The sequence below is a fragment of the Carassius gibelio genome, chromosome B10 (assembly GCF_023724105.1).
Source record: "Carassius gibelio isolate Cgi1373 ecotype wild population from Czech Republic chromosome B10, carGib1.2-hapl.c, whole genome shotgun sequence".
Lineage (NCBI taxonomy): Eukaryota > Metazoa > Chordata > Actinopteri > Cypriniformes > Cyprinidae > Carassius > Carassius gibelio.
Window position 1 is genome coordinate 9,300,899 of NC_068405.1, and position 15,444 is coordinate 9,316,342.

General features: G+C 39.3%; 1 protein-coding gene and 1 long non-coding RNA gene across 2 annotated transcripts; one reads left to right on the forward strand and one right to left on the reverse strand.

Annotated features, from left to right (window-relative positions):
* Window positions 1-8,653: 8,653 nt before the first annotated feature.
* LOC127966746 (uncharacterized) lies at window positions 8,654-10,421 on the reverse strand. The gene is made up of 4 exons (XR_008155693.1): window positions 9,701-10,421; window positions 9,545-9,619; window positions 9,409-9,471; window positions 8,654-9,326 (listed from the first exon to the last, which is right to left on the reverse strand). It is a non-coding gene; the product is annotated as an uncharacterized LOC127966746 (long non-coding RNA).
* A 1,494-nt stretch (window positions 10,422-11,915) lies between these two features.
* nfkbil1 (nuclear factor of kappa light polypeptide gene enhancer in B-cells inhibitor-like 1) lies at window positions 11,916-14,391 on the forward strand. The gene is given in 6 exon segments (XM_052566646.1): window positions 11,916-12,999; window positions 13,078-13,190; window positions 13,309-13,401; window positions 13,403-13,424; window positions 13,866-13,956; window positions 13,958-14,391. Coding segments are annotated over 6 exon segments (930 nt in total). The 5' UTR covers window positions 11,916-12,725; the 3' UTR covers window positions 14,295-14,391.
* Window positions 14,392-15,444: the final 1,053 nt, after the last annotated feature.

Sequence of the window (15,444 nt, forward strand, 5' to 3'; positions counted from 1 at the left end):
AACGTTAATCTAAAAAAAAATAATAATAATAAAAAAATCAAAATAAAATATAGTTATTTTATCACACTTTCCGATGTTTAACAAAATACTTACAAAATTACACGCATGCGCAATATCATCAGTTCATCGGTTCTCAATTCGGACGCGTCCGACAGAAACGATTCTCGGTTGAGTGTACTGGTGATCCGAAAACCGAAGCAACCGGTTCTTGACTCGAGAACGAGAACTGCTCCAGCAGTGGGCGTGTTTGTTCGTTATCTGGCTCGGCTCGGTGTTCATCTTCAGTTCGGTCTTCACAGCATTTCATTCAGTGTACTGTTTGAGTAAATGGATAATCCCCCGGGATATTGGTTTATTCTGACTCAGAGGGAGTGTCAGTCACGTTAAAAAAGTTAACAGCTTAAGTAATTTGTGGATTTATGCTTATTGGAGACGTGAACCGTTTCAAACGATTCAGTTCGATTTGGTGAACTGGTTCAACCGGTTCACTAAGAAGAACCGGTTAAATTGAACGATTCGTTCACGAATCGGCCATCACTAATAGGTTGATACGTCTCGACGAATTTTCGCTCAAATACCAAGACATAGATCAGGCAGTCGAACTGATTAAAACCATGGGCCGAGGAGCCTGGCTTGCAAAAATAGACATCACTTCTGCCTTCAAAGTGAATGGGTCCTGCCACATCCATCGAGTTCCTCAGTATCAACCTAGACTCGGCTAAATTTCATCTCTCTCTGCCAAAGGGAAGATCGATAGAATAATCCTTGTCTCCTCCACCCTCCTCGACAGCCCAAGCTGTTCTAAACATGTACTCCTTTCTCTGCTCGGGCACTTAAATTTCGCAAAGCGCATCATTCCCCAAGGACGCCCTTCATCATGCATCTCCTAACACTCGCATCTTCAGTTAATGCGCTCGAGGACCTCATACCCCTATCCCACGCATGCCGCGATGAACTCAATTTATGGATCCTGTTCCTTAGACAATGGAATGGGCTTTCTTTTTTTTATAACAATCTAGTTTTGTCTCCCACCGACTTACAGCTATTTACAGACGCAGCTCCCTCAATCAGTTTCGGAAGTTTCTACCAGGGTCGTTGGTTCGCGTCCACATGGCCCCCCAGATGCAGGACTCGACCCAGTCCTCATATCTTTTCGAGCTCTACCCCCTCATAGTAGCAGCCTTCCTGTGGGGAAATGAATGGGCATCTAAAAGCATTTTAGTGCACTGCAACAACAAAGCAGTAGTTCAGTGCATAAACTAAGGCCGTTCTCACTCCCCCACCCTCATGCCTCTCCTTAGACGTCTAATATGATGCGCAGCATATTACCAATTTATAATTATCGCAAAGCACGTTCCAGGTACAGAAAACCAAATTGCTGACTCCTTGTCTCGTTTTCTGTTTCAGAAATTCAGGACGCTGGCTCCAGAGGCGAACCAATTCCCGTAACTCTAAAACCCCTTCTCGAAGCATCGCTCGACTCTATTCTCCAAGCAGTTTCTCCCAGAACCCTCCAGTCATACGCGACTGCGTGGAGATGCTTTAAGACATTTCACCTCACTTATAACATCCCTTTTCCAGATTTTTCCCTATTCTCTATCGCCTCTTTCATTTCATTTCTCAACGGCTTCAAGGGTCTCCAAGTCGGATCCATCAAAAGCTACCTGAGCGGAGTCCAGTTTTTTCACAAACTGATGACCGGCACTCCCTCATCCGAAATAAACAATTCGCAAACCTCCCTCTTAATTAAAGGGATCCAGCGATCCCAGCCCACCCATCCAGACACTAGAAAACCCATAACACTAGATATCCTCACAAAATGTATCCACACTCTCCGCACAAATTACCAACCCCTCAGCATTGCCCACACGCTTGACACCATATTCATCCTAGCTTTTTTTTGGTTTTCTTAGGTGCTCAGAGCTTATGATCTCGTCAAGTTTCAATCCGAAAATCAACCCGACTGTATTAGACCTAACTGTACTAGATGATGAAAAAGATCGCTTTTTTAATCAAACAAAGCAAAACAGACCAAGCCAAGAAAGGTAATTTTATATATATTTTCAACCTCCCCTCCCCAATCCAGCCTTACCAATCCATCCTCTCCAAGCAGCAGATCCAAACTCTTGGAAGATGGTCTTCAGAAGCATACCAAAGCTATATCAGAAAAAATCAGGTTCACATAAAGAAAGCCCACCAAACCCTCATCGGCCACCAAAATATAAAAAAAAAAAGTTAAAAAAAAGACTCCTTTCAGTCAGCGACACGTATCTATCGAACACCAACGAGTACATCGCAGCTAAAACAATTTTCCCTCTGATGGCGAGACGTACCCATCCAATACCGCAAATTAAGCTTTCGCCAAACACCAACGGGTGCTTCGCAGATAAAACAATCTTAATTTTCCCTCTGATGGTTGGAGAGACTAACCATCTGGTGTCGCAAGTTAAAAAAAAAAAATGCTGGCCCATAGCCTCCTGGCTAGATAACATTACCTTTTCTATCCTATGGTCAGCGAGGCTTCTCTCTTCAATGCCAGGAGCTCAAGCTCCCATCAGGTGCTGACGAGAGCCTCCCGGATAGACAACCTCACATTTTCCATTCTGCGGCCAGCAAGGCTTACCCATTCGTTGCCAGGAGCTCACACTCCCTTCGGACGTAGGTGAGAGTCTTACGTACGGAGAGGTTTACCATTCAATGCATGGAGTCGGGGCTCCCATTGGATGTAGGTGAGAGCCTCCCGGCTACACAACCTTACCTTTTCCGTCTTTTGGCCAGCGAGGCTTACCCGTTCGATGCCGGGAGCTAAGCTCCTATCAGATGTCGGTCAGAGCCTCCTGTCTAGACAAACTTTGCAAAAAAAAAAAAAAAAAACTCTCAGCTATCCTCACATCTTTTTTTTGTTCTGAGTATGATGGCCCATTGGATGCCGCGAGAGCCCTACCAGTCGTTTTTTCCTTTTCACTCTCCCCATCTGGCGAGGCTTACCCTTACTCCTTTCAGACGTCTGTCAAGAGTTCTCCTGGTCGGGTTTCTATACTTGCAAGCGTGTCTTATCCATCTGATGCCCTGAGTCGGGATCTCCCTTCGGATGTCGCCCGAGTCCTCCATGTCGGCCAGCACAAAGCTTTTTATCTGTCAAACCAAGAGGACCCAGACGTCCATTGTCCTGAGTCTCAAATCTCCAGTCAGAGGCTTCATGGGCCCTCTCGGTCAGCCTTAGGCCCTTTGCCCACTGAATAGCAGGGGCTATCAGCCAGTAGGGCCGGTCAGGCATTACAACCACACTGCTCCTCCTCATCAGCCGGTAGGGCTCACCGTTCCAACACCACGAGCTCCCGTTGAGCATCGGCTCGAGCCCTACCGACTGGGTGCCCACAACCACGTAGTTCAGTACCTGCAGCCGGTAGGGCCTACCCTTCCAATGCCTAAGTCGCTCCCACCGGAGTACGTAGGCTCTTCCGGCCTGCCAACGAAACGACTTCTCAGAAAATCTAAATCAGCCCCCGCCAGTACTCTATTTTGGGGGGCGGGGGGGGGGGGGGGGGGCTGTTCTTTAAACTGGCGGCTGTCCTCTTGTTCATTTGCTTTTTGGGGGGTACTCTAGGTTCGGGCTCGTAGCCCTTCCTCGGACAGTACACCAAATATGCATACCATACCTCAGTCGTACCTCAGTCGTCACTGGTGCATTCAGTGCTGGGAGCAGGGGCGGTGCCTAACATGTAATGCATTTTATTCAGAGCATATGCCCTTATCTTCTATTCATCAGTATAATACACCTTGTGCTTGTGTTCACTGTATTATGTTATGAAGTGCATCAGGTTTGCTCAAGCATTAAGCCATGATCACTTGTTTATCACCTTACTAGGTAGCACCTGTTAATTCAATATTATCTGTAATACGAGAGTGGTCTATACCCCATAGTGAGATACCGAACGGATGTTAGGAAGAGAATGTTAGGTTACTTGAGTAACCCCGATTCTCTGATAACAGTAGTGAGGTATCTCACCTCACCACTCTTCTTGTTGACTACCAGTGTTTGGAATAACGGCGTTTAAAAGAACGGCGTTAGGTAACAACGTTATTTTTTCAGTAACGGGGTAATCTAACTAATTACTTTTCCAATCGTTACAATGCCGTTAACGTTACTGAACATTAAATGCGGTGCGTTACTATGCATTCCGAACACACCCCTGGCTCACAGCGAGTGAGCAGGTGGGTTAATAACGAGATAAGCGATTATGAGATCATGTCAATCAGAGCAAGTGTTTTTACACACATGCCGGCAGTGCCAGCGGCGCCAAACACACACACACGCAACAGCTACACAGAGATTCGCAGCAGTAGCAGAAATGGTGAGTCAGGAGCAATCCGATGAAAAGTTGGCATTTTCAAGGTGGAGATATAAGCACTACTTCAAATTCAAGGCAAGAACTTGCATGTAATGTAAACATGTAATGTGTGACACGCATCTACAAAGCTAGTGGCCAAAAACGCTTTTCTTACAAAGATAATACTTGAAGTGCAGGATAAAACTCTTGCTGTCTGTTGACGTGCAATAAATATCGAAAGTTATGTACGAACACCTGTCTGTTCTACTCATTTCAATAGACTTGTGAAAACTGCAAAAAAATAAATAAATACAAATTCTCTGACATATAGCAACTTTTTTTTTTTTTTTTTTTTTTACAGTAACGCAAATAGTTACTTTCCCTGGTAACGAATTACTTTTATTATAGAGTAATTCAGTTACTAACTCAGTTACTTTTTGGAACAAGTAGTGAGTAACTATAACTAATTACTTTTTTAAAGTAACGTTCCCTACAGTGTTGACTACAAGGTGAAGAGGCTGTGTAGAGAATGATGTAGCAGCAAGCTGCAGCGAGTTATATACCAGGGAGGCGGGACTCCTTGATGGCTTCTTCAGCAATTGGTTTATCAGTCTGACAGACATGGTGTTAGTGGTCCTTTCGCAGTCAGTCATGCCCGAGGCATTCCCAATGTGAGATACCTCACTTCTGTTATCAGAGAACCTGGGTTATGGGCTGGGGGTCTGAATCCAGCTCAAATTGATATGGTAATATTGACGCCATCCTTAACTATACTGGAGCAGACAGAGCTTGCTGCTTTGGCAAGGGGTGTGGCAGTACTGAAACACTGTCAAAGCTGTTCGGCAATCAAAATGCACTGGTACAGCCAACCAATTGTGTAGAATTTAGTTTTTCGGAAGGTGGGCCTTCATCAAACATAGAACAAATTAAGCCATTTGTGCCAGGCTGGGGAGAAAGGTATTGTAATAATGTAAATTATGTGAAAAATAATGTGTTTTTCGAACCACCAAGCATGAGAGCATATTGTAGTACAACCCCAAAACAAAATCAAGACTTTGTAAAAGAGCATAATAGGTTAACATTTAACTTTTTATACTGATTATATAAAACAAATATATATTTAACTGATTATACTGATTATATCAAACAAGTGAACTATATCTGTTTTGTAATACACTAAAAACCAACAAAAACAGGTTGTGATGAGAAAGCCACATGATAAAGCAAAGCATCACAAGCAGAGTTAAATGCTAATATATAGAAGGTGCACAGTGTCATTCACAGAAATACAAAACAACATGGTAACATGCACTAAAATTATGCAATAAACATTCATTTAACAACATTAGATGCCTAATGCCTAATTAGACCCTAATGAACAATACTGATATGAAAAAAAAAACAGTTATACAATGACTTAAAAAAAACTGAATTTACAGTATTTTCTGTAAAATTACATTAAATGTAACGTTAGCTCTATTACAGTTATTTACCATATATTGTAAGGAATTTCCTTTTTCGCAGATAATAGCTTTTTGCCATTGGACTTTTACAGTCTTTTACCATTAAACTCACAATCATTTTAGGTGAGTTCCTATTCTTCACTGTCAGGTAAATGATAGGTTATGTTATGGTGGTAATGTTGGTACATTCTGCATGAATGTGTATATTAAATTTACATTTAGAACAAGCTCTATATACATTTCTTAGTGATATGGTATGTTTTAGCAAACACATGCAATTCTATATATATCCAGTGATGGGAATAACGGCGTTATAAATAACGGCGTAACGGCATTACTTTTTCCAGTAACGAGTAATCTAATTGATTACTCTTCTCATCTTAATAACGCCGTTACCGTTACTGCCAAAAAATGCGGCGCGTTACTATAACTGATGATGAAGCTGTTTTTTTTTTTTCATCAGACCAACTAGATCTCTGTGCGAGAGGCAAATACTTTTTTTTACTGTTCTTCCTTGGTTAGTGGGCAGAGCACGAGACAAGCGCATAAATGCTGACGATTGGCTGAGGTAGAGTAAAATTTCATTGTAAGCCAATCAGAGGTAGAGTTGGGCGGGTTTTCGAAAGCACGCATAGTAGTGATGGGAATTCGGCTCTTTTGACTCAGCTCACTGAAAAGAGCCGGCTCTTTGGCTCACAAACGGCTCTTTAAATGACTTTGACTATAATATTTCAATTTTTATTACATAATTATTTAATTTCTATAGGCTAAATTTGAAAAAATAGAGTTGGCTCTTCAGATATGCGAGCCAGCTCCCGAAGTTCAACTAAAAAAGCCGGCTCTTAGAGTCGGCTCATTCGCGAATCGCGAACGACTCATCAAAAGCTCATTCGCGAACGAGTCGATCCATCATCACTAACGCTCATTCGCGAACGACCCATCATCGGACAGGACAGGACACACAACGAACAACACAAGCCAGTCAGTCAACGAGAGACAGGTATGGCGACGAGCCCAAATAATCCAAAAGTAGCCTTCTCTAAATGGAAGTATATACATTACTTTTTCCTTCAAGAAATTAAAGAAACAATAAAAGGAAATATCAAAAGTTCCCAAAAATCTATCGTGTTATTTGCATTGATCCACTATATAAACATAATATCTACATACATGCCATTTGATTGGAGGCTAGTCTCACTTTGTCCCACAGCAACTTTTTTTTTTAGATGTGTGTACAATGTTTCATGTTTCTGTTAATAATGTATTGTATTAAGTGTCCATTTCATTATAATATTCAGATTTATCATAAATATTTGAACATGCACATGTATTTTAAGTTCCTTTAAAGAGGGGTAGAGGTGGGGTCACGTTTGAGCATTTAAAATTTAATTTTACTTGAAAGTAACGCAATAGTTACTTTCTTAAGTAACTAGTTACTTTAAAAATTTGTAACTGAGTTACTAATTTAGTTACTTTTTGGAAGAAGTAACTAGTAACTGTAACTAATTACTTTTTAAAAGTAACTTGCCCAACACTGTATATATCATGCACATTTTAATTCACTGTTCAGTTACAATTCTTGGAAAATAGATTTTATGTTTATCAGTGAAACCATTGTCTGTTGATACAACAGGCATGAAGAATTTCCTGATGGGTGTGGATGATAACCTGGGGGGTATTCCAAAAAGCAGGTTATGTGACATACCTGGGTCTGTTTAAGGGTAAGTTCGTGGATAACCTCAACGTTCGGTTCCAAAAACAGAGGTAACTTTCTGGGTATGTATGTAACCATAGCAACTGACTCTCTGAAGACAACCTGCTCGAGAGCAGGTTATGTTTCAGTGTAACTTCGTTTCAGAAGGTTGGTGAGCATGGCGTGCCCTTTTGACGAGGATCCTGTGGACGTAGAAGCACAAATTATACGAGTTTTTTTTTTCGTCGGGAGAGGGTTATAAGACCGCGTATTGATGTGTTTGCATACCCTAATTAATATTTAAATGAGCGTTATCGTTTTTCAAAAGATTCATTAGTTTATTTAACACGTCTTTTAAAACCGCATATCGCAAATGTGACAAACCGCTGCTCTGCGCTTAGCACAGAAAACATTCTGTGCATAGCACTTAGGTTTTTTGCGTCTGGCCATTTTTTGTACAGTGTGGGCGATTCAGAGCATGTGGGAAAGGCAACTGTGTGTAGAGCCGTCCGTACAGTGTGTCTGGCACTTAAACAGTTGTTACCCACGTTTGTACAGTTCCCTGGCCATAAACCTCTGCTTGTTATTAAAGACGAATTCCACAGAATGGCAGGTTTGTCCTTTGTAGTAAAATATATGACACATATTTAATATTTAGTCATATTAGTAATATCTATACATGTATTCATTATGCACACACTTCATACTTCCATAACTTTCTGTTTCAGGGTTTCCAAATGTAATTGGGTGCATTGATGGCACTCACATTCCTATTAAAGCTCCATCAATAAATGAGGGAGACTATGTTAATAGGAAATCTATTCATAGTATCAATGTGCAGGTAACAACTTAATTTTTTCCCCTTATTAAAATCATCAAAGTCATTACTTTTTCCACTAACTATAGGTAATATGTGAGGCAACCCAAATCATCACCAATGTCGAGGCAAAATGGCCAGCATCTGTGCATGATGCCAGAATTTTCCGCGAGTCATCATTATGCCAGACATTTCAGCAGGGTATGATTTGCTTTATATAATTTTTTGTTTTTACTATATTTGTGTTGTACACTTCAATCATTACAGGACAGTACAATGGTTACTTGCTGGGGGACAGAGGATACCCTTGTCTGCCCTATTTAATGACACCCTACCCTGAGCCTGAGCCTGGACCACAGACACGGTTTAACCTGTCTCACAGCCGAACACGGGCCAAGGTGGAGATGACTATAGGGATCCTCAAATCTTGGTTTCAGTGTCTGCGTAGGCTCCGGGTTAGTCCAGAGAGGGCATGCAACATTATTGGGGCTTGTGTTGTGCTTCACAATATTGCCACTATAAGAGGAGAGAGCCACCCTCCTTGTATTGAGGAAGATGGCCCAGAGGAACACCGACAGATTTTAGAGGCCAACAGAGACGGAAGACTTTTGAGAGACAGGATTTGTCAAAATTACTTTTATTAGTTTTTTTGGCAATGGTCTGCCAGGCAGTTTATTTCTTCATTTCCAGAAAAACAGTAAAAGTAAAGTTCATTAAAATGTTTTTTTTTTATATTGCTTTACACATACATACATACATACATACATACGATACAGATAGATAGATAGATAGATAGATAGAGACAGACACAGACAGACAGACGGACCACTTTTAACATGCAACAGATTAATATTCAGACAAGTTCTCACCTTAAGGCGATTCTCAAGTAATTCTATTTCAAGTGCTGCGTTTTTAATGAGGAGCCTTTTCTCTTCCATTTGAAGCTGTATAAGGTCCATCTCCATGTCACTTTTTCTTATTTGTTTTTGAAGATGGACCTTATACAGCTCCTTTGCTGGCAACTAAGGTGGAAAAATGTAATAAATGAGATTGTTTGGTCAGACAATAAAATTCAAATATAGACACATGGACACAAATTCTTACCCTGCTTAGATTGTGTGCTGAGGCTGAAGGACCCTCATCTGTGGGCAAATCCCTAGGTATGTACTATGAAAGGACAATGACAGTTTGTTACTCTAATGCAAAAAGGGGCCATACATCATAATGGTATGCATCATACCTCAGTGGATCTACCAGCATTGTCCACTTCTGTCACAGCAGATGTGGTCTCTTCATCGTCATCATCATCTTCATCCTACAAGACAAATATTCAAGTATACATTATTTGGCAAAAAAAACAAAAAAACCTAAAAGTACCTGACAACAAATCACTTACAACTGTGACAGACTGTGTTCTTTCTGGAGAGTCCAATAATACAATCCGTCCATCAGTATCTATAAGAACACACAACCCGTTAAATTCTCAATATTATAAAAGAAAATAATACATCATATGCAGTTAAATACAATAAGCCTACATAAAAAATTAATCTTGTTCAAAAAGCCTTTAAGTGACAGAGATAGTAATTTATCAGGACAAAAAAATTAAAAAAAAATCATAGAGGTAAACTTTTCATATTTCACCCTTTTTTCACCATCACTTGTGGTGCATAGTATGTGTGATGAACTGCCCCCTGGAATGCCAGCAACCACTGGTCGCCCTTTATTAAGGGATAGAGCCAGGTCCTCAGATGGGGTGAGGGGAGGTTGTGGTGGCCCCCCGCCAGTTAGACGGGCTTCAGTCTTCTTTCTGTTAGCTGCATGACAGAATGAATATACTAAATCCTGTTATAATAATAGTTCAGTAATTGTGTAATCAAATATTACCTTTTTGCAGAATGTTTTTGTGTTTCATTTTGACTTGGCTTAAAGTTCTTGTGGCTCCAGAAGGATTACACCTTATTAAATAAGAAATATACATTATTATTTCAAGCTAAAGAAATAAATGGCAGGAAAAGTAAATGCTTTCATAGTGATTTAACATATTCAAAAGGATGTATAAGTCATACTTCATTATTTTGCATTTCAATAAAACGGGAGCAAATACCAAATTTGTAATTTAATACACTCACGCATTTACTCTGTCCGTTATTTTTGGCCAAGCCAACTCTCTTGCTTTAGCCGATGCAGCTGTATTGCTTCTTTTTTATATTATTGGCTCAAACTCCTCATAAGCATGCATTAAAACTTCCAACTCCTCTGTGAAATACGCCGCTCTCTTTTTTTCGCTTTGAGTTTCCATGGTGACTCGTGAAATCGGCGATCCATTGAAAATGTCTTTATACATGCACCGTGCACGCGCATTAACTCTGGGTAACCAGTAAGAGGTTGATTAAACTAACTCTTCTCAGGTGTTTAGGAACCGACATACTCATGGTATGCCTGTTTGGGGTAAATCAAGCCAGAGGTTATAGTTTATCAAATGGTAAGTTAATCAAGCTTTCTGGAATACCCCCCTGGTGCGTCTAGGAATGTTAAATATATGCCGTTTTGTTTTGTTTTCACATACTTTAAATTTTTTTTACCTAACCCTGACAGTTTGCATTTCGAACAACGGCTAGACTGAGAGTGTTTTGTAGTTAAATAAATAAAAACAACAGCATTGATCCTGACTTCCTGTTTAGCGTGGCTCTAGACAGAGATGCACCACCTTTGTTTACACTATGGAGGCTCTCACAATCTCTTTTCATATTAATCACAGTTTGACTGGTAATTTGAGAGCAGGAAGAGAACAAAAAACTCCCTTTGTGCAAATGATGTTTTACTTACCATAATCTTCCTCATGTTTTTATTAATTTTGGAGGCTTCAGTGATTTTTAAGTTAAGAGTTTTCCACAAGTGCTCACACTTGTCAGTTTTTTTCATTTAAACTAATCATATCATAAGTGTCATATCATAAGTTTATTCTACTTTTGGAGTAAACAAAACGGAAACTTGCTAAATGGACAACACTCCCTCCTTTGGCTGGCAAAATTATTGCCATAAAAATAAACATAATTTCTAAAATCCTTATTCTATTTCAAAATACGCTGATATTTCTGCCAAAACCATTCTTTAAGACATTAGATCAAGTGATTTACAGCAACCCAAAATATATGGCACCTCCAAAGTTTATTTAATCCATAGCATTTTAGTTTGAAGTTTGTATCATTATGGACTTTGGGTTCCTGCATTGGTTTAAATGAACAAAGGCACAGCATGAGGGAGAATTAAATTTTCACAGGTATTCCAGATTAAACTTCTGCTGCTGGCTGGATTGAGTCAGTCATATGAAAGAGTTTCTTGACAAGTACTAAAACCATATATTTTATGCATTTAGCAGACGCTTTTATCCAAAGCGACTTACATTGCATTCAGGCTAACAATTTTCTCCTGCCATGTGTTCCCTGGGATTCAATCACCCCAATCTTGTGCAATGCTCTTGAGCTACAGGAGCACTATTTATTACAATATATCCGCAAACTTTCACTTTTATGCTGACAAAATATAGCCTATTTACCTAATATGTAGAGCATAATCTACATTGTGATGTTTTGGAAAAACCAAGCTACAATTAGTTATATTTATATATCACACAGTCAAAAGTATTTATTCCAGGAGCTGTATTTTGACTTTAATGTACCTTTTATTATTTATTTATTTATTTATTTATTTATTTATTTATTTATTTATTTTTGTGGTGCAACATAAAATCCAATCGAAAAACATGATTAATTTTACCAAATCAGCTTGACTTTACATCAACAAACAGAATTGTAATGGGCTAGATCAAGACAAAATGAAAGACAATTTCTCTCAGGTTTGCATATAATAAGCACAATTCTAAATAGGGTTTGAACTTGGACAGCTGTGCTGAATTAATGTTCAATATTTATAATGTGGAAACAATCTAATCCTACTCAAATATTTGTTGCTGTTTCACATACTGTCCTTAAAACACAACCGAACTCTTTACTTAAGTAACTAAGTAGACCTACTTCAAGGTAATGCCAAAATATTTTGTAGGCAACTTTTTTTGAGAGATACAAAATATAAAATTTAAACCGTGAATTGTAAAGGAAAAAAGACTAGTAAAAACTATCAAATTAACTGTAAATGAATTCAAGCTATTTTTAGCTGTGAATATATGACTGAGATTTCTCGGCAAACAGCGACACCTGCAGGTTCACTTTAAACCTGCGCGTCAACTACGGAACTGCTGGAGTGGGTTCGGTTCCTCCGGAATCATTTCACAGACGAACTGCAGTGATGTCGTGGTGTAACGTTTCTTTATGGTCGTGTTTAACCCGTTGAAAGGACTTAAAAATATATGCATAATGTTACATCGAGTTTGACATATGCATGTCATCTAATGAGTCCCGATGGTGAAAAGACAGCAAAGGAGAGTCTTGCGCTATGTGGAGGAGGGCAGTCTGATGAAGTTGAAGTCGTTCCTTCGTAAACACAAGGATCTGGAGCTGAACTTCGCGCAGGGGAAGAAGCACAGAAGTCCTCTACACATTGTCTGTTCTCATGGGGATGATACAGTTCTCAGACTGCTGCTGAAACATGGAGCAGATGCCATTCAAACCGACAGAAATGGAGAAACAACGCTACATCTGGCCGCAAAAAGAGCCCTCAAACATGGCAAAAGAGGTGTAATAACCGTGTAATATCAGCACACTATTTCTCCAGTTTTAACTGTTTTAATGCTGTTCACCTTATTAATCACAGCTTATGATGACCTGGTGGTGCCATTACGAAAAAGCTGTCCAGAAGCTATGGGTATCTCTAATAAAGCAGGAGTGACTCTTCATGACCTGCTCCACTGGATGAAGCCAGAGCAGGTGCCGTGAGAAGAGAGACCCTTATCTGGTGTTATTTGGTTATATTAAGAACAGGTTTGTCTATTTTAGTTATGCATCTTGAAGTTATTAATATGTTTCATGTTAATTTAACTGAAACGGGAACATCAGGAATGAATCCTCGCACATTGATCCAGAGAAACAGTGGAGAGAGAAGCTGTTAGGTGAATGTCAGGAGGAGTTTTTTGAGACATTCGGATTTCGGACAGTATGAGGGTAAGCTTGAACATCCTGCACATCTCCATTAAATAATTGTAATAGCTGGTTATTTCACACAATAGAGTCTATTGTAAAATAATGCATAGATGGATCAGTTAAAGAACATTGAGATTATTTATTATTTTAAGGTCTTATAAATGTTCTCTATGTATTCATGTTGGTTTAAAAAAAAAAATCTTCAATATTCAATAAGCAGTGAAGCAGTGTTTATGAGAAAAAAAAATACTAATTAACAATTTTGCCGAAGTACTACAATTATTCCTTCAGATTTAATTTGTTTTCCATTGTACTTCTTCTCCCTGATCATTTTGATTTCATGGCTTTCATAATATATAAGATTATGTATAACCCTCTATTAAAATATATGGACCGTCTAAAGCTGAGGCTACAGTATATAGAAGGTGATAAACATATATGAATATGTCCTGTTCACTCCAGATGAATTTGTGTGGGATGATAAAGATGACGAAGACTTCAGAGACTGGGCAGATCGGATCAGACAGGAGTATTTTACCAAGCAGTGGGCCAAACTGGGAGGAGGAGACGAGACAGGGGAGGAAGAGGCGCTATGAGGAGCGCTGTGCTGCCACGTTTCACAGCTCTTCCAGCAAAGCTCCTGAAGGACTGCTGGGATACGATGACATCCCATGGCCTGCTTCCCGCGGCTCGCTGGAGGAAATGGTGGGCGTTATGTTGCACGGTGCCGATTGATCTGATTCGATTGTTTTCCGGAAGCTGCTCTGGCACCCAGACAAGTTTTTCCAGCGCTGTGGAGGCCGTCTGCTGGAGTCTGATAGACAGAGGATCCTGGACACCATCACTGGCCTCTCACAGGAGCTCAACAGACTCGCACAAAACCTCCGATGACATAGACTTCACTGATCTGAGCTTCAGATAGCTACTATTTTCTGTCAAACCCTTTGGTTAACTTACCAATAAGTAATAAAGATATAAGTTTTCATGTTTTCTGTTTCAGCAAATAATAATTTCCCCACATAAATAAAAAAAAAATAAAGAAATGCAGTGCTAATGCCAGTGGCTGGTTTCTGATAATCAGTAATTAACTTGTTATTTATTATGTATTTCAGGTGCATGCCAATTTTTTAAAGGAAACTGTAAACTAGAGGTTCCCTGTCATTTGGTACATTATTTAAAAAATCGATAGTTACATTTTTAATTTGTTTTTATTTATTTGCCGGGGCTATTCATATCCAATTTGACCTCAAATCAGCGTCACTGCTATTATATTTTCTTTGCTGTAGTCGCCGTCTGCCCTACAGTACATAAATAAGAGCGTTTGCTCTCTTTTTGTTTTAACTTCTATACTTAAAACAAAAAGTTTACAATATCAGCATATTGTATATAATAATTATCAGACAGCTGATTATGTTCTATTTCTGCAAGTATTTCTGTTTACTGCTAATGTCTATATTTCTACTTTGTAAACATGGTGAATTTATCATCTTCATATGCACCATTATAATAGATAATTTTTATTATTGTTATGTTTTTGTATTCTTATCAATGTTGTAAAGTGATTAGGGCTGGGCCACATTCATCAATTCTGTCATACATTTTGCATATATTGCATAAAGAAACTACTTTTGGATGCACTTTTTCATGACAGTTTGGCGTCTTCTGAATATCTGCGTTTGCTTTGAGAAGGACATTTAACTGGAACCTTAAAAAGTAAGTCAAATTGTGGAGCACTATATAAAGGTACTAGCATAAATATACAATGAGGTGGAGGCTAGTGGGTTATATGACGTCACTGTCACATTAGCACCATCACACTCTCTTACCTTGTTTTGCTTAAAACATAAAATTTCACTGAGTCGGTTATTATTATTTAAGAATAGTTAACAAAGTTTTGTTTTGCTCTGTAAATCTTTTAATTTTCAGTTATTTAAACAAAGGAAAGGCAGATGGCCTGCCTCTGGTCTAGAAGAATATGGCACAGAATATATTAAATGATAATGTGGTTGCCAGATTGCAGAACAAAAGCTTGCCAAAAAAA